This window comes from Dromiciops gliroides, chromosome 5 (assembly GCF_019393635.1).
Source record: "Dromiciops gliroides isolate mDroGli1 chromosome 5, mDroGli1.pri, whole genome shotgun sequence".
NCBI classification, from domain to species: Eukaryota; Metazoa; Chordata; class Mammalia; order Microbiotheria; family Microbiotheriidae; genus Dromiciops; species Dromiciops gliroides.
In genome coordinates, this window is record NC_057865.1 from 97,452,624 (window position 1) to 97,479,490 (window position 26,867).

General features: G+C 35.3%; 1 protein-coding gene across 1 annotated transcript in view; it reads right to left on the bottom strand.

Moving 5' to 3' along the window:
- Positions 1–26,867, bottom strand: part of CNTNAP2 (contactin associated protein 2) — a 2,668,322-nt gene that overhangs the window by 1,845,184 nt on the left and 796,271 nt on the right. Inside the window, exon 3 of the mRNA XM_043968036.1 lies at positions 9,546–9,739. Coding sequence (XP_043823971.1) covers positions 9,546–9,739 — 194 coding nt within the window. The remainder of the gene's footprint in view (positions 1–9,545; positions 9,740–26,867) is intronic.

The following is a 26,867-nucleotide window of genomic DNA, read 5'->3' on the forward strand; positions in this document are numbered from 1 at the left end:
TACCTCTTGTGAACAGGTCTTCCTCAATTCTCATTTTAATTGCTCAAATGGATTTCTATTAATCATCTGTTATTGCTCTAATTGGCATGTTTCCAGTCTCTCACCTCTCCAAAGCACCCTTAAAATAGACAACAAAGAAATAATCTTCCTGAGGCATAAATGTGATCACCAGTTGGTTTCTTAAAAACCTTAAGAAGCTTCCAATTACCCTTTGAGACAATATTTGTGAAGCACTTAGCACATAACAGGTCCTTATTACATACAATGACAAAACATAAAGGCCCCAGGAAGGCATTTAAACCTTCCATGATCTACACCCTTTTTATCTTTCCAGCTTTATTTCATAAAACACTTCTTCATATATTCCATATTCTAATCAAATTAACCTGAATTCAGCATTCTGCAGTCCTCATGGCCTTTATCTAGGTTAACTCTCAAGCCTGGAATCCACTATGATCTCTTCTAAGCCCCTGTTCTTGTTTGTTTGTTTGTTTTTGTTTTTGTTTTGTTTTTGCAAGATTCTGCTCAGATGCCATCTGCTAAATGAAACTGCCCTTTCACTTCAGTGGCTGGTAGTGTTCTTTCTCTCCTCAATTTACCTTATATGCATTTATCTACATATGTTATACCTACCCCAACAACCTAAGTCAAGAACAATTTCATTTCTGTCTTTGTGTTTCCACAGCCAAGATACTCTAGCCCTTCACTTGACAATAACCCATTTTTTAACTATATGCATTTAGTCTAATCTAGAATGTTTCATAAGAGGCCTATAACTACTGTTCTTTTGTTTATGGGGTGGGGGTAAGGGGGTAACTAATACAGAATTACTTATACTTTTTTTTTTTTGCTTTCTATCTGTGATTTCGTCTGTGTGAAGAACTACCTCTAGTGAAGATCAGCAGTTCATTTGTAACTTGATAGTCTTAGTTAGGGAGTTACTTGGATTGCTGAAAGACCAAATGATTTGCCCAAGCTTTTTGAAGGCCTTCATAGAAATTTCTCAATTTGCATAAGAAATGGTAGAAAAACAGAATAGTCATAAATGTGACTTTAAACTCTTTATTCTGAAAACTCATTAATTATGTAAAATATTAAAGCAGACATAAAACCAAAATTTCCTGCTCCAATGAAATTTTTTTATTCCCTAAAGTCGGTGGTATGCTGGCACATGATGAAAAACTGGCTTTCAAATATATACATATATACACATATATATACAAACATACATACACATATGTGTATGTATATGTATGTATGTGGCAAACTTTTAAGCTAAATATTATGAACATTTTCTCCACCAGTTTTTCAAGTATAGACAGTCAAAAAGTAATCAATCAAGCACTGATTTTTTAGTGTTTGCTTATTTGAGACAAATGCTCACACTGGTAATTTAGTAACCAGATCTTGGCAGGTACTTTAAGCTGAATTCAGCAAACCCCTGCCTAAAATCCACATAGACAATGTCACAGATACAATATCTAACTTATTCCAGTGTTTATGAAAAGGTACAGTGCTCAGTGAAGCCTCTAAGGCAACCATGATTAAGATAATCAAAATCAAAATTAGCACACTGAATTACACTTGAAACTAATGGCATGGGCATTGCAGAAAAAGAAGCGTAGGTGCAATACTCTACATATGATCGATACTCCAAGGAAGATGAAATTCTTGGATAGTTTGAATTTCCAATGACAGATGATAGTATAAAGTACCTCAGAAATGTATATGGCAGTCATCTAAATTAATGTCTTTATGCTACATATTCACATCTAAAAAGATGGCTTATTAACTGCAAAATTCATCTTAAATATCCAAAGGTATGCTGCTGTGTTAAAATACATAATTAAATTATTTTTTCTTGAAATATTTTCAAAGTAAAACCATCAATTTAGACAGACCAGAGGATCATATATTCAGAGCTGGAAGGAAACTTAGAAGTCATTAACAAAAAAGTTTTTTCATTTTACATATGAGAAAACTGAAGTCCAGGGAGATTAGGTGATTTGCCTAGGGTAACAGACCTAGTAAATTTCTAAGGCAGAATTCAAACTCAGATCATCCTGACTCCAAATTCTGAATCCTATCCACTACAGCACCTACATCATGATCTACATGCCTCAATATTGAATGCAGGAATCGCCTTAAAAGCAGGACTATCTTTACAACAACTGATGTCTCTCCTCATTCACCAATTTGATTTATATAGTTGGATTCACCTTTAGACATTTAGACTCATCTAAACCAGAGTCACAATTGCTCAGCTAGTCAAAAAAAAAGAGCAACCTCATTGTCTGAGACTGATGAAGAAGAAAATAGAATGAAGCATCATAATTATGCTGACAAGCGAACATAGAAATTGAAGGATCTCTTCAAGTTAGTGCTCAATTTTACAAATTAAAAAAATTAAACAGACCCTTATGTACACCCAAAAAAAGAAAAGACACTAAAGAATATAAAGACTAGCATAGTACTACTTCACTGTCTGGAAAAATCCAATCACACAAGGTCATATTTTGCTTTACCCCAACAGTACATGTCTACATTATAGTCAAGATGATTAATAGCATCCTCTTTTATCAACCATTTTTTGGGGAAAAGGAGAAAATATTAAACACATAATCATACTGTGTTTGAATGGCTGTGTGTATATAGAATATTGAGTAACTCACCAGACTGACATGTAGAGAAAACTTATGACCTCTTAAAATGAGAATCTCTAAATACAGATGTGCATTTAGGAATGGTGATCAAAATTCACTAGTCTAGGTATTAGACTATACAGGAAAGGATATGCAACGTCCACTCAACTTATTAAAATTCATGAGACTTTAAAAATATCACACAGCCCAAGAGGGGCAGAAACAGAAAATCTATTTCACAGAAATAGGAAGCTTATTTGGAATTCACCTTGAAAATAGCTTTTCCTCTATATGATTTAGCAATGACCTCCCCTCCCCATTTCCTAGGAGGCAATCATAGAACACATATCTGAAGCCCTTGATAAAATACACTGAATTCACATATTGATAATTTGACTTAATTATTAATGAGACACCAGTAGTATTTGTTTTTAATCTACTTCTCTCTCACCTTTACTCATGATCTTTGAAAGGGCAGTGACTATTTGTATAAAATAGTAGCACAAAAATTCAGATTAGTGAGAATAATTGTGTTAGATTCCACACTGAACTAGAAGAAGCTATGTCAGATAAGAAATTAAAAAGGAAACATCAGAAATGGGACCATACCTTTATTTCATAAAAAATAAAACAAGCTGTATTATTTAGTAAAACTGGTCTTTTTTTATTTGTATATATACATGTTTTTTAATCATAAAAGTATTTTATTACTTTCCAGTTACATATAAAGATAGTTTTCAACATTTGTTTTCATAATATTTTTAGTTCCGAATCTTTCTCCCTACCTTCCTCCCTTCCTTCCCCCCTCCCAAAGACAGAAAGCAGTCTGATATAGGTTATGTATGTACAATCACATTAAACATATTTCTGCATTAGTCATTTTGTGAAAGCAGAATCAGAACACAAGGGAAAACCCATAAAGAAGGGGGGGTAAAACAGCCAAAAAGTAGAAACAGTATGATTCAATCTGCATTCAGAATACACTGTTCTTTTTTCTGGATGTGGAGAACATTTTCTATCATGAGTTCTTTGGAACTGTCTTGAATCATTGCACTGCTGAGAAGAGCCAAGTCTATTAATAGAACTGGTCTTAATGAATTGTGAAATCTAGGACTAGGTATCAAGAATTTTTCACTGACATAGGCTTTTGGTTACCTGGATCATTTAGTGAGTCCACTGGAAATGGAAAGATTAGGCAATTTGGCTTATTTGGTATGTTATCATTTTGATTATTATGAAATTTTTATGGTTAGCACCACTATGATACGTGTGACTAGTAAACAAAGACATGCTCCGTGATTTGGTCACTAATCCTCCATGATTTGGCATATCTCATATTTGTCTACCTTCAGTTACTTGTTGGAACTTTAAAATACAAATAATAAACTAGACATTAATCAGGTAGGTGTAAACTAGAGCTGGGAAGAAATACTTAGAAAGAAAAAAGTGAACAACTGATGCACACCCAAAAGAAGCAACCTTTAGATTATACTTAGGATAACTATTCAACTCTAACTCTGTGGACAGCGAGTACTCTATTATTATTTGGACTGGGTGCTAGAGAGCAGTATCTGAAAGTAGCTGTTATTCTGGATATTTTCTCAATATTTTAAAAGTCAAAAGGTTCACAAATTATTATGCTAATGAGTAGATATGCTGCCAAGATATGTGAGTCCAAATTTGTTGAAAACTGACAGAACTTTATGTATGATGCCATTTGCTTAACCTAATAATATAGGAGCTATGGTTCTATAAGTTCCCATGAACCTCAATCTATATCTGAATATACATATTTGTGTGTGTATGTATGTGTATATATATCTCATCATTATCATCGTTGTCATCCTCCTCCTCACTGAATAGAATATATGTCTCCAGTTTATTGTTTAGCACAATAAGGAGAGTTTAGAGCCCCCAAAGTCAAAGTAGTGCTACTCAATTGTAATGTTGGAGGGTTGCTTTGTTTTTTTTTCTTTACTAGCAATTTAGCTGAAATTCTTGAAAAACAATACTCCTACTAGAGGTAATTGTATTCTTTTCTGCCAGTGCACAATAAAGTTACAGTATAAGAATGATATCTTATACTAATCCTCTAATCTCATATTTTCATTCCAAATATCTATGTTCAAAATGCAATTGAATTCCCTCAGTAAAGGTAAAAGCAGTAACTAAGAAAAATGCTATCAGAATTCTCTTGAAATGTAGTGCTTAATGGATTCTCACTAATGGAATGCTTATATAGAATATTTCCTTTTTCTGAATATGTCATAATAGAATACTTGGGTTTACTGTTAAAGAATCAATTTACTCAAAGAATCTTCCATTTAGTATACTGGAACTATAACTTGGATGATCTCTTTGGGCTATTTGGCCAATCTTCATTTATTTTATTTCTACATCTGAGAAGAATATCTGGAGAAGATGAACAGGGGAAGTTTAGATGAAGTTTAATCTTACTATTGTTATAGAAATAAAGGGAATTTAAAACACTAAAGTAGTTTCAGCTATGCAAAGCTTTGAGTGTGAAATATCTGGACCACTTCCGAGAGTTTAATTTGGGAGTCTCAGTTCATTTTTGTCCATGTTGTGAAGTTGGCATCTTATGAAACAACCCTAAATTATCATTCATAAGGTGAATTATTTGATTTTTATTCAGACAATCTAACAAATTATCTTTATTCTCTTTTTAACTGACCAGTCTATTAAATTATAGGGTTATTCACTCACACTTTAAACTCTGAGTACAAGGATTATACATATATATATACACACAAATATATATCTATGTATGTGTATATACATACACACACACAGGAAAAAAGAGATCTATAACTATATTTATTCATATTTTTATCCCTAGCAGCTAGTACCTAGCATATTACTTTGAACATAGTGAGCACTTAATGTTTGATGAATGAATGAATCAGTGAATAGTGGATTTATTCTCCTGGAAAAACACTATCCAAACCAAAGGACAACTCTCACAACTTCTTCAAGACCTAGGACAAGACATACCAGTTCAAAAGCATCTCAACAGATATCTTTCTGGAATTTGACTTGGAATACATAATCTGACCATTCCCACTTGATAATTCATTGTCGATTACCCTCTCCCCATTATAAATAATAAAAATTATATAACCTTAGGTTTTTCTGATCTCATATACTTCACAAAATCATGATAGGTAAAAGAAGGGAAAAATTAATGTGATTTTAAACATTAATATGTTTAAGTCTCTCTCTATATTATTATTTTTTTCATCAAAAATATATTCAACCTTGGGGCAGCTAGGTGGCACAGTGGATAGAGCACCAGCCCTGGATTCAGAAGGACCTGAGTTCAAATCCGGGTTCAGACACTTAACATTTACTAGCTGTGTGACCCTGGGCAAGTCACAACTCCAACTGCCTCACCAAAAAACATATAAGGTAAGAAAGAACAGTGTATTTGTGGCCATCAAAAAGTAGCCTTGTTTGACTTCAGAATGTGTAACATGGAAAAAAGTTTTTAGGATAACAATAACAATATCAATTTATTAATAGCCTCCTGTAAGACAGGTACTTTGTTATGCATTGTGGATGTATTTTTTTCTAAATAAAACAATTTCTACTCTAAAGGAGCTTACATTGTCTTGGAGAAGACCATATGGACAAATATAAAAGTATAAAGAACATATACAAAATAAATAAAATCAATCAACTAGCATTTATTAAGTTAGATACATGGTCATTAGAGAGAGATTGTACTAGCAAGTGATGGAATCAGGGAAGGCTTCATTTGGAAGATGATGCTTGAGCTGTATCTTGAAGGAAGTGATAGATAAAGTCATAAAGACATTATGGTGGTCCTTGAATGCAAAGCAAAGAAGTTTGAGTTGTACTTGGAAAGTAACAGAGACCTACTGAAGACTTTTGATCATAAGGGAGAAAAGACTCCCCACCCACCCCAAATATTTTTTGCAGTGGCATAAAAGATAAATAAGAAAATAGAACAATGGCAGGAAATTTCTTTCCAGGCTATTATATCCATGATGTTGAAAAGGGTCTGGTGATAGTGAGGGTACAAAAGAGGGAAACTGCTATAGAGCTGGAGTTGTCAGAAACAGATAAAGGTTTACCATAAGGGGTAGGGAAGGAGAGGGAGAGGGAGAGAGACGGAGATAGAGACAGAGGCAGGAAGAAGATGTTGGTTTCATAGACAAATGGTGAAATCAGAAGAAGGAGAAAATTTTGAGGAGAAATATAAGAAGCCACTTTTAGGCATGTTAAGTTTACAGTAATAGATTTCACACTAACATTATTGAAAATAAGTAGCTGATTACAGCTTTAACTTTTGTAACACACTTTAATTATTTAATCTTACCTGACTCAAAACAGCCCTGTGGTTTAGACAGTCCAAGTGATTTGACAACCACTCACTGTAAAGATAATGAATTGAAGAGGCAGAATTTGAACCCAGGTCTTCCTAATGTCAATTCCTCTAGTCCAGGGCTTCTTAAACTTTTTCCACTCATGACCCCTTTTTTCCAAGAAATTTTTACATGACCCCAGGTATATAAGTGTATAGTATATAAAATAGGTATGTGTAACAACCTTTGGTGACAATATGCCAAATTTTACTTGACCCCCACATTTAGTTACAAGAACCCATATAGAGTCACAATACACAGTTTAAGCAGCTTTGCTCTTGTCCATTCAGTACAAAGATAAAAATGTCCCAAAAATATCTGGAGGTGTTAAATCTAAAGCTCAGAAGAGGAATGAATATTAGAGGTGTAGTTTGGGGGATTAACTTGGTAGAGTTTATAGTTGAGGATCTGAGGATGAATGAGTTTTCCCAGGAAAAGTGTGTGTATTTATGTATATGCTTATGTGCGTGTGTGCATGTGTATGTGTACATATGTGTATTGAACATGTGTGACAAGTACAGAAAAATTTATGCAAATGCAAAGCAAAGGAGTTTGAGATGTATTTGGGAAGCAACAAAGATCTGAAGATTTTTGATCAGACAGAAGAAAAGACTCCTCACTCCAAATATTTTTGTAGTGGCCTGTGCACATGCATATGCATATGTATGTAATGGCATATACACACACACACACACAAAGAGAAAGAGAGAAAAAGAGAGAGAGAAAGAAAAGGGGAGAGAAATAAAAAGAAAAAGAGAGAGAGAAAGAGAAAGAAAGTAAATTGAGGCAAATGCTCTTTTGAGGGAATTTAGATCTCTGCGCAAAGGAAAAGACCTTAGAATCAGGGAACCCAAAGGTCACTTCTTGAGATTTAAATCCTCTTTATCCTAAATGGTAAGGAAAACAGAAAAAGACAATGCCTGTTAAATTAAAGAAAGGTTTTATTAAGCAGGGAAGAAAACATGTACATGGGTACTACCAAGCCTGTTTCTGAGTAGTATGAATGCAGGGGTTTATATATAGTTTAAATAAAGTCAGGTAAGGAATTTGGAGGAAAAGGTGGGCTGTATCAAAAAGAAGGACCAAGTATCTCTATACCAGACCACATATAGGTTTAGGCTATGAACTCAAAGAATGTATACTCCTTTCAATGAGAGTGACCCCTGGATAGATAAATTATCTCTATTTAAACCACCATCAGACTTCAGTTGTCTACTCAAAAGGATCTGTTTCCACCTATGCCCACAGTGATCTTTACCACTTTAAATTCCTTAAAAGGCTGAGATAGGCTGACAAAGATAAGCAATTAATGTGACCTCATCAAGAAGGGAAAAAACAAATAAACAAACAAAAAAAACTGCAGAAGTAGAGGGAGGGGAGTCAGGACTTTTGAAGAAGGGGGAAAACGGAATCTCCCCAAAATAGTTGATATTAAATATCATTTCTCAATATATACATATATGTGTGTGTTTATGTGTTTATATGTGTGTATGAGAGAGAGAGAGAATGAACAGAACTTGGAGGAAGATTTCCCCTTAAGAGGTAGGAAAGATGATTTAACCCCAGGCTACATGTTGTTTATAGCAAGTCTCACATTTATGGTTACTGTCTTATTTGAGTTTATTACCTAAGCATTTCCTATTTTGCCTATCTAAGCTTTTCTACTAGAAATTTGTGCTAATCCTCATATATGCAGGTGTTTTGTTTTGTTTTACTTGGACTGTCATCTAAAATTATAAATGGTTCTGTTTGAGATTTCCTGCATCACATAAGTCTAGGAAGATGACTACTGTGCAAAAACAGGAAAGAATTATCACACTTGTTTCCAGGAATGACTGTGATCTGATGATAGTTTGTGATAGAATATTTTTCAATGTCTTGGACAGATAAGCTTCATGATTATTATGCAAATATTTATCACTTTGCAGTTCATATCTTCTAACAAGATATTAAGATATGTCTCACAACTTTTAGATTAAAACTCCAGTCTAGAGCCCAGATCTCCTTACTCTGAGCCCCATTATGCTCTATTGCTCAATATATTATACTGAAATCCAATGAATATCACATTAGAGTAAAAGAGTCTCCAACAAGATATCAAGATTGAAGTCACAGAGTTGGTAAATATCACATCAGATATAAAACCCTGTAACCAAATACCAAGATGTGTCAGAGAGTTCATAAAGGGGCTGAGTTCAAGCTAGAATCCATTTCTTCTCATTGTTTACCCCAAAATATTATACTGTCTCTACAATAGTTGAATAAGAATTCCTTATCCTCCAAATAACTAGAGTAGTTTCTATACACAGCCTAAGGATACCACCTTATTAACCCTTTACTCAACAAACACATGCATTAAATAATGACTACATATTCAGTACAGAAATACAGCAACTCTAGATGGATTTCATCTCATATGCTATTTTTAATAAATGATAATGCTTTCAGAGAGACCAGTAAAATTTAGAGTCTAGTCTTTATGGCAATGACTCACCCAGATATTCCCATCTTGATGGTATGGTTTCCAGTTTCTTCCTGTATCACTGTAGAGCATTCGGTACTGGGTCACCCAGTCAGAGCTGCTATATCTGCCTTGGGTAGCAATGGCACTGATCTGCTTCCTATTGCCAAAATCAACTTGCAGCCATTGGTAATGATCACTGTCTGATGGAGACCATCCCCCAGCTCCTGTAAGGAGAGAGATATATAGAAACAGTAGGATCTTTGAACATCAGACCTTTTAAATTGAGGATATCATTCTTAAATCTCTTAATTGGCTTTGACAATGTTATATTCACAACATATATTATAAAATGCCCTTTATGTATGCTTTTGGGAACTGAAATAATACTCTTCCAGTTGGATTACACTGTTACTTTAACCTCTTTATGATATAATTATCCACTGTAATGAGCTTCCTTCCTAATGAGCAAATGTCTTCCTATTCCTTAATTAGGTCTTATTAGTATATGTCAAGTTCTAATTGACTGAGGGTTTACCAAGTTACCATGAATTTTTCTGTTATGATCATTGATATGGTGAAAGTATAGGATAATCTACAAAATCTTTTTGCCTTTAAGAGGAGTTTCTCATTGAAAATTACAAATTCAAATTAAATGTGAGAAAACTATAGCTACAGTTCTAAAATTTATCTCTTCTTATCTGGGATATTGTCAAAGAAAAACAAGATTACAAAGAATATTAGTGAAGCAAAGAAGAGAAGGAATTCGAATTTTTGAAGAATGGTTACTTGCATTGCCCAATGTATATGAGTTGTCAAGAAGCATAATTAACTGGTACTTCATAAATGGATTGTCACCTTTTATGGGACAATGAAATTATTTGATATCAATATTTCATGCAGCGTTCTTTCTGAAACTCAATGATGTTGAACACTCCTTAATATGCTATAATAATGAAACAAGACTAAAGGTGTTTTTATTATACCCAAGGACAACATAATAAGTAAATAGCAGCAGTTAGTTGTCCTTCAGATTATAAAAAGATACTGAGATTATGTGAGTGCTAAAAAGGTAATATCATTGAGCATTGTCATTTCAGTTATTTATGTGAAAAACAAATATTAAAAAAATTCAATAAGCTATTCAACATAATGCTCATCAAAAGTCTTTAAGAGATTATAATTACTATGGAGATTTTATTTCAACATATCATAATTAAAGTTGTTATAATTTAGGGCCACAATATTATACATGTGTAGCATCCACATATCACAAATGTGTACATATATCTTTTTATCTATATATGAAGAGAGAGAGAATATCTTGACACTGGACCCAGAGAGCTCTGGAGGAAAGAATGAGGTTGGTGACCTTGCACAGCACTCCCTCACTTAAATCCAATTCAGTACAAGTCATGACACCACCTCAAGATATCATGGTCCTCTTCAAGAAGTTAGGACAAACAATAACAACAATTCCTTTGATATCTGATCTTCACTACTCCTTTTTTTTTTTCTTTTTCCCTTTTAGGTTAATCTTATTTCCTGTCCTGAAGTACTTATGGACTCCATTAATGCCTCCCTGTAACTCTCCCTTCACAGGATGAATGAAAACAACAACAAAAACCCAAAATCTACATAGATTAAGTGACCTATTTTCTCCCTTGCCATAGAACTTACTTTCACCTTTAACTCTTCTTAAGTCTTCCTAGGTCATTTTGGGGGTTTTTTTGCCTTTTTTCCCCTTTCACTATTGCCATAGTACATTCTTAACTACCAAATACCTAAAATACAATAATGCTAAACATCTCCATAGAATTCTGGGAACCTGGTTTACCCAGTGGCATAAGACCTGTTTCTCCTTGTCACCTCTTCATTCTCATTGTGTTTCAGTATGCTAAAACTGTGTAACTGGGTACTTGTATTTATGGTACTCTGTTTTCACAAAGTCATGATTTCATGGATGTTGCTGTTAAATGATAAATTTCTAAGGAAAATGTAGCCTTAAAATTGTAGAAAAGCTTTAAAAGTGATCAAGTTTAATGTCCTACAATTCAGGTATTCCTTCCTACAACATGTCCAATAAGTAAATCTAGCTTCTTCTTAAATATCTCCAGGGAAAGGGGAAACTTGCTTCCTCACAAGGTAGAGAGTTATATTTTTACTTTATTCCTTCTGCTGAGCCAAAAATCTGTTCTCTCTCATGAGTAAACCAAATAACTGTCTTCACCATTGCAGATGAACTCTTCTAAACAAAACTCCAGTTTGTCATTTTATCTCTTAAAATGTGGTCCTCAGAATTCAATAGTAAATTCCACGTGCTATCTGGCTGCCATGGAGCACAGAACTATTGGTTACTTTTTTTTTTTTTTTTAAGGATTGTATAAAGCATAATCCCAAAAGTTTTGTATGGTTTAAACCTGAACTAAAACTTTTGGGATGCAGTGAAGATCTATTTATGTAGCCCAGCATTGCAATATTAACAATCAATCAATTAGGTTAAAAGCATTTATTAACCACTTAACATGTGACAGTCACTGTATTAAGTGATGTGGTTAAAAAGCAGAGCAAAAGACAATCCTCACCCTCAGCCTAATGAGATGACATATAAACAATGTACAAAACAAAAATCAAGAGGAAGTAATTAATAGAGACAAGGAATTATAAATAAGAGGAACTGTGAAAGACTTCCTGTTGCAAGTGGAATTTCTTCTAGAACTTAGAAGCCAGGAAGGTCAGCAACCAGAGATGAAGAGGGAGAACATTATGAACATGTGACAGGCACTAAAAATTTCCAAAGTTGAGAGGTGGAGTCTGTTGCTAAGCTTGAAATAAACTAATAGCCCTAAGCCTCTTCCACATAAAGTGCTTGTTTTTACGTCTCCATCTTCCAATAATTCTGTGAATGTTTTTTAAAAAATAAAACAAATTTAATTCCATCAGATTGGGCTCATTATTCCAGCCTGTCAGGATCTTTTTTTTTGGATTTTGGTCTTATTATATATCATAATATCTATCATTCCTACTTCTATCTAATCAGCATTTGTTGTAAGCATGCCAACTTGATCTCATTCACATATATTCACTGTTGAAAAGAAAACAATTTTAAAGATAGAGGTATGCAAACACCACTGGAGACCTTTCTCCAAGTTTTTAGTGAACCATAAATCAATATACTTTGGATCCAGTTTCTCAAAGCACTACAACACTATGGTACCTAACTATTTTTTGTTGTTATTTAGTTGTTTAGTCATATCTGATTGTCTTGGCAAAGATACTGGAGTGGTTTGTCATTTCTTTTTCCAATTAATTTTACAGATAAGGAAACTGAGGCAAAAGGTTTAAGTGACTGGTCAAGCGTCACAGAGGTAATAAATGGCTGAGGTCAGATTTGAACTCTGGGAGATGAGTCTTCTTGATTTCAGGGCTCACAATGTATCTACTGTACCACCTAGCTACCCTTAAATATGTTTTTCTTCATTTTATCTGCAAGAATACTATGAAAGATTTCATCCAATCCAAATATAGGTAGGGCAATTCAAAATCTGGATGCGTATTGCCAGCAATACATATGTTTACCTTTTTGCATGAATATGCTGGCTACACGTGTTCCTTACGTGTTTACCATAACAGTTATCTCCTATAATTGTTCCCTCACACATGTGTTTACCTAGCTGTGTATTCTTTGCACTGATAATGTGAGTTGGAAGATGTTCCTCAACTTTGAAGGGAAAATACTTTATCACTTTTTTTTCTTATACTTTTTCATAAAATAGTTTTGCTTTGAAATAATGATGTCCTCTAACTGACCAATAAGAGTAGACACATCAGTGAGGGCTTGTGAACATTTTTTGGTGCTCTTCTTACCTGACCACTTCTCAGCCCCTTTTATGAATGTGAGATTCAGGAAAGTGAATTTTTGTATCTTTCTATTTATCTCCAATGCTTAACACAGTGCCTGTCAAATAATATTAGCTTGTTGATTGACTATATTACAAGAGTGCCTCCAATATGGATTAGCTTTTCTGGAAATATTGCCTTCTAAGGCTTGGGTACAAATTTTGTGGGACTTGTTTTTAGTCAAACTATTCTAATTCCTAACAATCATCAATCCCCCAAGTGCATACAAACCACATAATAATCTGTTCTAGAATTTTCCCAGAATTAAACATCAAGATAAAATTTCCAGGATCCAACTTTTTTCTCCCTTTTTGAAAATAAGGATAAAATTGTCTCATCCTCATTTTTCCAACATAACACAAAGTTTCTGGATTTCTCAAAGATTGCTAGTTGTGACTCAACAAACTCATATGCAAATATTTTCAATATTCTATGATATTCCATGCCAGGACACTTGAACACACAAGAAATATGTATTATCTTACTATCATCTTAATTATTTTTGGCTAAAATTAGCCTTTAAATGTATTAATTCTAGTCCTCTCAGTATGAAAATCATTGCCTTGATGTAGAAGGCAGAAGCAAAATATAAGTTGAGGAATATTGTTTTCTCTCTGTCATAGGTTAAAAATATACCAGTTACCCCAAGTTGTTGACCTCTTCCTTCACAGCTCTTCTTTTTGTTTATTTTGTATTTATTCATAGGTATACATAATATGTGCCCAGAAAAAGGAAAGCAAGGCAAAATATTCTCGAGGACAGGAAGCATTTCATTTTGGTCTTTGTAGCCCTCAAATACAGCAAGCATTTAATAAATGCTTACAACAGATTTACTATTTGAATACTTGGAACATAATTTAAAATACTCTTACATTATCCTTAGCACTTTTTCCAAGCTGAAGGTCATCTGTGATTGTGGCCTTCCTGACATTATTGTGACATTTCCATGCCATTCATTTTTATTTACAGCTCCATTTTTAATTTGCTCACGACCTTTAAAATCTGAGCTTGATACAGAGCATTCTATATAGATTTTTCCTCTATGATATCAAACTTAAAATTCATTTATAGAATGGATGATGGGAAATCACACAACCTGGTAAATTGGTTAAATTACTGATATAGTTCATAGAGCACTGGCCTTTAAGTGAAGAAGCTATGAGTGCAAATTCCTTTTCAAACGCTCACTAAATATGTAACCATGAGGAAGTTATCTATGAAATGGGAGTAATATCTGTAAAATTACCTGAAAGGGCTATTACAAGGATTAAATAAAACTATGTGTGTGTGTGTGTGTGTATAAAATAAGTAAATAATAAAATTTAATAATATTATATAATACTTGTATGTGTATGACTATATATTACATAATCAAAATATAATATATGTATACACATACATATACACATACACATATATGTCTATACATTTCCTCTTCAATTACATATGTGATGTGTATATGTATACATACACACATACACGCACAGAAGAGGACATTCCTTACACGTCATGGGATGACCCCCACCCACCCCCACAGGTCCATCAAGTAGAGGAGCGCTATATATAAAAAGAACTCTCCTATACTGGTTGGTCCTGTGGGGGTCAGCCCATGAAATGTGTGTAGAGAATATTCTCTTCTGTTATGTTAGCCAACAGGTACTCTAATTGTGTATGAATGCAGATCAGAGATGATGTTTTTACTCACTTTCATTAGATACACAAAGTGTTTTAGCAAACTGAGAATACTTTATAAATCACTTTTTTGTTTGTTTTTTGTTATTAAATATTTTCCAAGAAGAACTTTTTTACATATTATGTAATATATATTGAATTTAAATCACTCAATAAATTATTACCTATTTATTACTTTCAAAATGTATTTCAGTTACTACAGAGATGGTTTTGCAAATTTTGAAGTATTTGAAAATCCACAATGCAAATGAGTCACATTCACGGTTCTGCTAAATTTCTTCCTCAGCTGAAACTATGTGGAAGGAATGGTGATTAGGCACAAAAGGAGGGCAGATGTCAGATCTTCAACAGGAACTTGCTGGAAAAATCAATGAAAAGTTTCCTGTTATTCTTTGATCTATCAAGCAGTGTAATTTGATTACTTTGTTCATTTGGCTTTTGAAATGTTGATCCTCTATTGATCCAAGGATTTAGGATGATTCTTCTTTCATCTCAAAATATATGGAGGAAATGTTTTAAAAAAAAGTGGGAGAGGAAGAAATAGTTCCGTAATATATTTGTAGTGGATCAGAAAAGTCAGCCATCATAGGCCATGGGTGTAGGATGACATTCGGTTGAGCTTCCCTAAATATGATCAAAGGAGAGAAATATTAGCTCTCAGTTTCCAGAATGAGCAAAGAATTATTTTTTCATCTAGAAATCTAAATCCAATAAATATATATGTTCTTAGATTGTTTTCAGTGACTTCCAGAGTGTATATTTATATAAGAATGTCCTTTAATTATGGGATCCTAGGACCATAGATTAAGTGCTAGAAAGGACTTTGGAGGCATTTTAGTTCAATCCCCTCATTTTACAAGTAAGGTAACAGGCTCAGCTAGGTTAGGGGTTTAGCCTAAGGTCACACAGGTAGCAAAAAGGTAGAGCCTGTATTCATACCCATTCCTCTGACTCTAAATTTGCCATTTTCTCAACAATATCCTACTACCTGTTCAATTGGAGGGAATGAACATGTTCCTTTTATTTCTATTTAAAGTCACAGTTTAAAGTATTGTAAAACTATAATGATAAGGTTTCTGAAGAACACTTCATGGCACTACTAGAATCATCAGAAGGAACATAGGCTACTTGGGAGGCAGGACTATTTATTCATTCTAAATAAATGAATGAATGTATCAATCAATCAATCAATAAATGAATAAAGAAATATATCTATATGCACATACACATATACATATAAGAATATATATATAATATATTCATATATATGTATAATTTCCTAATACAAGAATACACAACTTAACAGATGGCCCAAAAAGAAGCAGTAGCTTGATATAGGAAAAGCAGGGGAATCTTCCAGCTTTTTAAGAAAGAAAATGCTATTCTGAAAGCCTTAAATATATTAAAAAAACTTCTAGCCAAGGGTGTTGAATAGTAACAGAAATTTTTTTTTTAAACTGAACCTAGTTTGAGTAGACTATCAAAGATGAATGAATCACTCCTAATAACTAGTATATTTCAAGAAAAGTTGGACAGGAGAGAAAATGGACAAGGCCAAATAAATGTCTCTCAGAGGCCTAAAGTTAAAGAAAATTTAGGGTGGAGCTAGGGGATATGTCTGCAAGTTCAGTAAATAAGAATGAGCCTGAATCTCAGGAGAGAATCCTTCAGAATAAGACAATAAAGTGCCTTCTTCTTCCAATAGCTAAAGTTCAGAGAAAGACCCAAGAAGACCAAGAAAGCTATAAAGAGGAGATGAACTAAGAGGAGATGAACTAAGATGCTACGTGAGCATTGACAGGCTAGTGAGCTAGTTTAATAGAATGTGAGAAAATATATTCCAGTGCTAGAATGAGAAAGCTCCAAGAGAACACTTGGATATTAGATTAGGAAACAAATTCTGGGAGAGATTAAGGATGGAATATACTAGTCTGAATATAATTCTAATCAAGTTCTGGTTCATTTTAGCTTGAAGTATATTGTTTGGCCTTGAGCAAATTCCTAAAACCAATGTCTTACACACAGGTATCAATCAATAAATACTTATTACTTGTTCAAGAGAACAACAACTACAATGAGTACTTATAAAGGACTTACTAGGGGTCAAACAATATAAAAAAAGCGAAGAGACAAATGGCCCAAGAACCAGAAAGACCTAGAAGAAATCCCAACCTATGACACACAATGGCTATGTGACCCTGGCACAGTCAATTAACTTCTCGGGTATTCTAGGAAACTCTCTAAAACTGCAAATGTCAGAAAATATAGTGGCCTGCATTGATAAAGGGAGACAGAGCTATCTGGGAGATCCTTATATCAATGATCCCATAAAGGTCCAGTCCTTATCTCTCTACCCTGGGAGAGTTGCTCTTTTGCTTTTACATCATCAGTATTTCCTGCTATATTTCCCCACCAGAGAGGTACCCTGAGTCATGGCCTGTTATATCTGCCATATCCCCTGAAGCAATATACATTACTAGCCCAGAGCCCTATGAAAATCAGGGTGCAGGCTGAGCAACAGCCCAAGGCAATGGATACAGTCATTATGTAATGGTAATAATAATGCAAGTAATAATAATAATAGCATTTATATATTGCCTATTATGTGACAAGTAATGTGTTAAGTCCGTTACAAATAATATCTCATTTAATCCTTGCAACAATTCTAGGAGGATGAGCTATTATTCTCATTTTACAAGTGAGGTAACTGAGACAAACAGATGTTAAGTAACTTGCTGAAGGTCATACAGTTTTTAAGTGTCTGAGGCCAAATTTGAATTCAGATCTTCCTGACTACAAGCTCGGTGTTGTTACCTAGTTGTGTATTTATTGTAATATTTATGTATTCCATAACCATTTAACATGACTAGAACTGTGCTAATATTTTAATTAGTTTCTGTTTTTTTAATGTGGTTGAGTGTTATACCCCAAGCCCCCTTAAGCCCTGTTTTTTACTGCATAATTTTACACATTGCACTGATTCTTAGGAACACATATGTCTCATTATAACAGAATTGACTGTACTTTTATCACTTACTTATTGAAGGATGGCTTTTTGTCATATATTTCTGCAAGTTTTTTACATATCACAGATATCAGACCCTAACCTAAGTATGCTTCAATCTGAATTCAAGTTCATAATAGAGTAAAATAAGTATGCTTCAACTGGCATTCAGAATTCACAAGTTCTCTTTCTAGAACTGAATAGCATTTTCATCATGGTTCCTATGGAACTGTCTTGTATCACTTTTGATCAGATTAGCTAAGTCTTTCACAACTGATATTTCTTACAATATTGCTGTTACTGTGTACTGTTTTCTCCTGTTTCTGCTCACTTCAGTTGTCATCAATTCATATTAGTCTTCACAGGTTTTTCTGAAACCATCTTGCATGTCAGTTCTTATAAGCACAATATTATTCCATCACAATCATGTACCACAACACGTTCAGCCATTCCACAGTTAATAGATATTTCTTCTATTGCTAAATCTTTGTCATCACCAAACAAGCTGCTATAAATATGTTTTGTACCAATAGGTCCCCTTCTCTTTTCTTTGAGTTTTTGGGGGCATACAGAGGTAGGAGTTTTGTTGCTGGGTCAAATTGTATGCAAAGTTTTATAGTGCTCTGGGTATGAAATTGTTCTGCAGAAAAGACTACTTCACAACTCCACCAACAGTGCAATACTGTCTCCTTCTCCCCCATATCCCTTCCAGCATTTGTCATCTTCATTTTCTATCATGTTAGCCAACTTGAAAGGTGTTATCTCAGAGTTGTTTTAATTTGCATTTCTCGAATCACTTGTGACGTAGAACATTTTTCACATGACTACTGATAGATTTGGTTTCTTCTTCTGAAAACTGTATGTCCATATCCTTTGACCATTTATGTATTAGGGAACGACTTGTATTTTTTTTTTATAAATTTGGCTCATTTACCTATATAGTTGAGAAATGTAATTTTTTTCTTAGTTTTCTGTTTTCCTCCTAATTTAGGCTGCATTAGTTTTATATGTGCAATAGCTTTTTAATTTCATGTCATCAAAACGATCATTTTACTTCTTGTGCTACTATCTCATGTTTAGTTATAAACTTGTCTAATCTATAGATCTAACAAGTACATTTTTCCATGTTCTCCTAATTTACTTATGATATCACCCTTTATGTTAAATCATTATCTATTCTGACCTTATCTTCATGTTCAGTGTAAGATGTTGGTCTATGCCTAATTTCTCACGAATTGATTTCCAGTTTTCCCAACAATTTTTGTTAAATGTTAAGTTCTTACCCCCAACTCTTAGATCTTTGGTTTATTAAGCACTAGATTACTACTGTCATTCATTACTGTATTTTGTGTAGCTAAGCCATTATGCAGATCCACCATTCTATTTCTTGGCCAGTACCAGATTGTTTTGATAATCAGGATGTTCTAACATGAAATGTGGAAATACTAGGCCACTTTCCTTCCCTTCATTCCATTGATTCCCTTGATATTTTTAAACTTTTGTTCTACAAAATCTATTTTGTTATTATTTTATTTTTCTACCTCTACAAAATAAGTCTCTGGTAGTTTGACTGGTATGGCACTGAATATGTAAATTAATGTGGGTAGAATTGTTATTTTTATTAAGTCATTTTATTGCCTACCCATGAGCAATCAATATTTCTCCATTTAGTTAGGTCTGTCTTTATTTGTGTGAAAAGTGTTTTGTAATTGTGCTTATAAAGTACCAGGGTTTCCCTTGGAAGATAAACTCCCTAGTATTTTATATTGCCTGCAGTTATTTCAAATGAAATTTCTCCTTCTATATGTTGCTGCTCGGTTTTGTCGATGGTATATAGAAATGCTGATGATTTATGTGGGGTTTATTTGCTGAATTTAATTGTTTCAATGAGATTTTTTTCATTGATTCTTTAGGATTCTCTAAGAATCCCATCATATCATATGCATAAAATGATATTTGTTTCTTTGTTGCCTATTTTTATTCTGTCAATTTCTTTTTTCTTGTCTTACAGCTATAGCTCACATTTTTAGTACAATATAAATAATGGTGGTGATAATAGATATACTTGCTTCACCTCTGTTCTGATTGTCAAGGTTTCATATTGCAGGTAATGATTGCTTTTTATTATTTATTTAATTTTGGTGAGGCAATTGGGGTTAAGTGACTTGCCCAGGGTCACACTGCTAGTAAGCGTCAAGTGTCTGAGGCCAGATTTGAACTCAGGTCCTCCTGAATCCAGGGCTGGTGTTCTATCCCCTGCACCACCTAGCTGCCCCATGCTTTTTATTTTAGATAAATACTAATCATCATTTTAAGAAAGGTTCCATTTGGGGTTTTTTTAAGTTTCTTTTTCTGTTTGTCAAATCTTTATTGGGTAATTGGGAAAAGGCAGGCAGAGTCCAATTTAATCCTTCTTAGCAGCAGCCTTCCTCAGAGCAGCCAGGATGTTGCTGAACTCCTCTCTCTTCCTCTTGGCTAGGATGGGAGTTCCCACCTTTTTTTTTTGATGAACTTTAGGGCTCCCTTATCCTTGCAGACCTTTAACAATTCCATGGCCCGCTTCTCATAAGGGGCAAACCCACACACACCTTCCCGATCATCTCTCTCACAAACGTGGTGTGATTGGGCAGGTGCCCACGGCAGCAGCAGCATTGCAGTTTTGAAATGTTCTGGGTAACTGTGGCACTTGTTGCCTCAACAAAGGTCTACGGCCATGGGGTAGCAGATGGCTATGGCTGCAGAACGATTGTAGCCTCCAACAGCAGCTACAACAGAAGGAAGGCCGAAAGACTCCATTTAATACTATGCTTTCTGATGTTTTTAATTGGAATGGGTGTTATATTTGTCAAAAGATTTTTTGACATTCATTGATTAGGTGGTACAGTGAATAGAGTGGCAGAACTGGAGTCAGGAAGACCTGAGTTCAAATCTGGACCCAGACACTTACTACTTGTGTGACACTGGGCAAGCCACTTCACTGTTTGCCTCATTTTCCTCATCTGGAAAGAGGGCTGGAGAAAGAAATGGCAAACCATTCCAGTATCTTTGCCAAGAAAATATCAAATGGAGTTACAAAGAGTAAGACACGACTTGAAAACAACTGAAATTTTTTTTGCATTTTTTTTAGTTGTATGTCCAATTAATTGATCTGCCCTTTTTTCCATTTTATTGATGTAAACATTTAGAGATACAATTTTTTTCTTCTTAATGCTATTTTGTCTGTAACCCACAAATTTTTAATGCTGTCTTATCTCACTGCTGTCTTCCATTTAATGAAATTATTGATCATTTCAAAGATTTGTTCTTTGATCCACTCAATTTTATTTATTTATTTTTTTTGTGGGGCAATGGGGGTTAAGTGACTTGCCCAAGGTCACACAGCTAGTAAGTGTCAAGTGTCTGAGGCCGGATTTGAACTCAGCTACTTCTGAATACAGGGTCGGTGCTTTATCCACTATGCCACCTAGCTTCTCCCGATCCACTCATTTTTTAGGAGTAGATTATTTTCCAATTAGTTTTTAATCTAGGCTTCCACAGCCCTTTATTAAAAGTTATTTTTATTGTATTATGTTTTTAAAAAGGATACATTTAACATTTCTACTTTTCTGAATTTAGTTGTGAGTTCTTTGCTCTAACGAATAGTCAATTTTTGAGAAGGTACCATGTAAGGGTCACAGAGCCAAGATTGCAGAGAAAAGGCAGGAACTTGCCCGAGTTCTCCCCCAAATCCCCCAAAAACCTTTAAATAATGCCCTAAAACAAATTCTGGAGCAGCAAAACCCACAAAATAAAGGTATGAAATAATTCTCTAGCCACAGATAACTTAGAAGCTCAGCAGGAAAGGTCTGTCACACCTGGGTGAGAGTAGAACATAATTCAGTGTGGGCCTTGCTAGCACACACTGGGCCCGAGCAAACCAGGAAAAGGACTTGGGAGTAACTGAATCAGCAGAACCAGTAGCTGTTTCTGAAGCTCATAGCCCACAGACAATCAGGAGATTTAATAGCTGATCAGAAGGAGATTATCAGGGTCTCTTTGCTGGCACTGGAGGCAACACTCTGTTGCTTTCCCCATAATTGGAGTCTTCGTTGGCAGTTCCAGGGTGAGAAAGAATAGTATCCCACTAGAGCTTGTGGCCTCAGTAACTGGGAACCATCATCAGATGGCATGTGAATATGTGAATATGTATATATGCATATATGTGGGTGTATGTGCATATATGTATGTGCATGTATGTATTTTCCATGTATATATGCATTATAATTCTTAGAATTTAAAATTATTTTACTTGCCATAATTCTTAGTATCTATTAAAGTTATAAAATATATGAGGAGAAATAAGGAACTTATTTGGAAAATACTGGCCATAACCACTTAAAATTAAAATATTCTATTGATTCAGACAGAATTGACTTCTAAATTGAAATACATAAAATATAACATAATTCTCCATTTCAGATTATGTTATGGACACAACCTAAAAATTAATGATATATGCAATTAAACATGTTTTAAGAAAATTGTAGGGGACTTCCGGGGGCAGAGACAAGATGGCGGAGGAAAGGTAGTGAGCTCCTGAACTCAAGACATGATCGCTCCAAAAAACATTCAAATAAGGTCATAGGAAAATGCCCGGAGCAGCAAAACTCACAGAAGAATGTGCTGAAATCATCTTCTAACCAAGAAAGGCTTGGAAGGTCAGAAGGAGGGAGCTGCTGTGCTGATACAGGAGTCAAGCCCAACCCCACAGTCACCCTGACACAGATCCAGTTTCAGGAAGTCCTCACCAGAGAAGGAGACCCCCAGAGCCTCTGAATCAGCTGCAGCACCAGTGTCGTCTGGAACTAAGCTCAGTCTGGTGAGTGGGCTGAGCCCTGGGCAGGGGAGAGACTACAGGGGTCTATGCTGGTGCTAAGGCAGAACTTGGATTTTACACCCCAGCTGAGAACAAGGAGGTAGGCTCCAGTAGAAGTGGCCCAGGTGGGGGACGGGCACAGGCTCGTTGGAGCTAACAACCACAACACACAAAGCTGGTTGATTGGCAAGTTGGTCTGGGGTCATCTAGGACCAGGAAACGGGCTGGGTGAGGGAAGAACCTGATTCTCCTTAAATCATACCACCTGGGACTTCTTAAGCTTGGGATACTGAAGCCTGGAAACAGTGTCCCACTTTAAGGAGCTAAAAGTCTAGTAAATGAAAAGCAAGATGAGCTTGTGAGATTTAAAATTGGATATTAGATCATAAATCTCCCCTACTTAACCCTTCCCTTAATTCATCTCCCAGACTAGTAAATGGAAGAAGCTTCTGGTTTTCTAGATAGAGCCTTTATTGTATATAAGGTGTTGTTGATTAGAAGGATAGGAAAACAGAAATACAGTACAAATCGTCTTAAATCTAGGCTGTCTATATTCCTTATAAAAACTCACCAAACCGATTTAGGCCACCTTTGGAGTGAGTCAGACCGTCTGTGCCGCGCCGCCCGGAGTCCCGCCAAGCCGGCAAAAAAAAGGCTACTACCGTTCTCTCCACCCCGGAAGTCAAAAAAAACCCGGCAGGCAGTCTGACATGCGCAGCAGGCGCACTGCACCCGGCAGGCAGTCCGACATGCGCAGCAGGCAGACCGCTCATCTCCTCCCCAAAAGGGTGGTCCCTGAAAAACTGGCGTCTTTCACTTATCCTAACCGACTGTTAAAAACTTTCATATTTTACCACATTTCCCCCCTTTGCTTCCCCAAGAAACGGAATGTTTCCTTGATGGAACAGTAAAAAGAATATAATAACTTTTGCTGACTAATAATATGCGAACAACAATACAGAAAAGGAAGAGAGGAAAGTTTTGTCCAGAGGGGCGATTTTTTTTTTTTTCCTCATGAACCGACGCTTTGACATTAGTCTTGCAAAGGGAGAGCCTCTGCAGAGAGTACATGCCACAGATAGTATATAACAGAAAGGAGATAGTAAAAGCTAATAAAGCAAAACAGTTCATATAAAGTCTCTGAGTTCTCTTGTCTTCTTGAAGTGGTAAGATGTCATCAGGAGGAAACTGGATTCTGGTCTGGAAAACTGGATTCTGGACTCTGGTCTGGAAAGCTGGATTATCTTCTTTAACTGTTTGAATTGCTGTATTTTTAAAACCTTAGCATAGCATTGTCAATGATCAAATTAATAAATTCCATTACATTCCCTCCTTTATATGGTTAGACTTGTAATAGAGGGTTGAGGTAGTTATGCAATGTGTAACACTTTTTACCACCATGTGTCTGGATCAAAGCCAAATTTAGTATGTGTTCATGACACCTGAAAATGTTATGGAAAGGTTATCATACCATATCTCATGGTTCTGAGACAGCCAGTGATTGTGCTAGGCCACAGGTGAATTCAACTGAGTGAGATAAAAAGATAAATAAGTTCAGTTAAATTAGGTTAAATTAGGAGGGAGAGAGGATGAATACTGGACTGTGCCTAGTAATTGTGCTCTACATAGTCACCATCATAAGCAAACCATGGACTTACGCATACCTGTCTCTCCTTTTGTTGCACATATATTCTCTCCAGGGCCTGCGTCAGAGTTCACAGCAAGTTAGTCTCTGAAATGATAAGTTTCCATATTTCTGAAATCTCATTAATTTCACCAAAGACAATATGATGGTAAAAATGTGTGCTATGCTGCATAACTGAGAATATATTAGTGATATATACAATAATTCCAAACCATACCCAGAGTATAATGACATATAAATAATAAACGAATGTAAATAGCTGATTATATTAGACATTGTTACATAATCTTCTTTTAGACATTATTACATAATCTTCTTTTAGCAAGTAGACCACATCATCTTATACATGAATTCTCTGGTATAACAGTAGCAGATACTTAAAGTGGTGATTAATTCATCAAAAAGAAATAAGACTTCAATTAGCAAGATTCAATATTCAATGTTTTCAGTGAGGTATCAAGCAATTTCTGGTACTTTTTAGTTAAACAGAACAACATACAAGAGAAAGGAGAAAAATAAATAAATAAAACAAAACTCATTAGAACTCATGGTTCTCTCAATTCATGCCCCTCCTTACGACAGTAACAACACACCTTAGTGTCCTTGTTCCGGTGTCCACATGGCTGACTAGGAATCGCTGGTGCCAGAATGCTCTGTTTAGGGTGATCTGGATCTTCCTCACGTGAGTCAAAGACATAATTTGCAAGTTCCTTAATTCTATCTACTGAGAGATTTCTCCAGTCTGGACATTGTTTCAGAAAGTATCTGCGTATTTCTGGCAGTGAATTATAAACAAATGTGTTGAGAATGATACAGGAATCTCTTAAATCTACTGGATCCAATCTGGTGTACTGTCTAGCGGCCTCACAAAGTCTATCATAAAATCTGTTTGGTCTTTCATTAGCCTCCTGAGGTAGGCTTAAAAATTTCTGCCAGTTTTCCGGTTTTCTAGAGCAAGATTCCATTCCCTTCAGAAGTGTTTCTCTAGCATCTTTTAATCTTTGGAAATCCCTATCATCATTATAATTCCACTCTGGATCCTTTAGAGGCCATTCCACATCGGCCTTACCTTTCGCAACAAGGGCATTTCCTGCTGAGATAATATCTGTAATCTCAGTTGGGGACAGTAAAGTTTCCAAAAGGCAAGTAACATCAGCCCAACTGGGTTGATATGCATTAAATATAGTCCTTAACTGTGAAATTACAGTGTTTGGATTTTTCTCAAAACTAGGGATGATTGATTTCCATGCGCTCAAGTCACTTGGTCTAAAGGGGCTATATTTTCTGACTTGAATTGGCACTCCCTTCTTACTATGTTCTATAGCTTCCTGCAGAGGGAGTAGTTTCTGCTGATCTGATTCTGAACTTGGATCATCTCTAGTAGAAACAGCCATTTTGAGGTCTCTCTCCATATGTGAGAGTTTCCCCCACATCATAACAATGATAATAACAAAAACAATGATAATAACAAAAACAAAAAAAAAACAACAAAAAAAAATAAAATCCTTAGTCGTATGAACTATGGATGTGGTATTAAAAGGTATTTCAATTGCAGGCATAAAATTTCTACTTATATTAAACGTATTTTCCCAAAGATTCTCACGTATACTATTATACAAAAAACTTTTTGCTGCCTGAATGAGGAAAAAACCAATAATGTTATGAAGGACCATTGAATAAACTATTCCTCTAAGTCGGGATGTTATGCTGTCCCAATACATTCCGATGAGAAAAATCAAAGGGATGGTAGAATATTCGAGCATCTTGCCCTTTAAACTGGGCTGGCTTTTCTGTTTAAAGCAAGACTTTTAGAGGCTTAAAGTCTTTAAGGGAGATTAGACAAAGGGAAAGTCCGCGGGGGGGGGGGGGGGGGGGGGGGGTATTTGGAAAATCCACCGAATTAGCCGGCTTATGGCCAAACTAGGGAGGGTGGGAGGGTCCTTAAGGTCCCTTCGGGGTCGCCAAACTGTGAGATTTAAAATTGGATATTAGATCATAAATCTCCCCTACTTAACCCTTCCCTTAATTCATCTCCCAGACTAGTAAATGGAAGAAGCTTCTGGTTTTCTAGATAGAGCCTTTATTGTATATAAGGTGTTGTTGATTAGAAGGATAGGAAAACAGAAATACAGTACAAATCGTCTTAAATCTAGGCTGTCTATATTCCTTATAAAAACTCACCAAACCGATTTAGGCCACCTTTGGAGTGAGTCAGACCGTCTGTGCCGCGCCGCCCGGAGTCCCGCCAAGCCGGCAAAA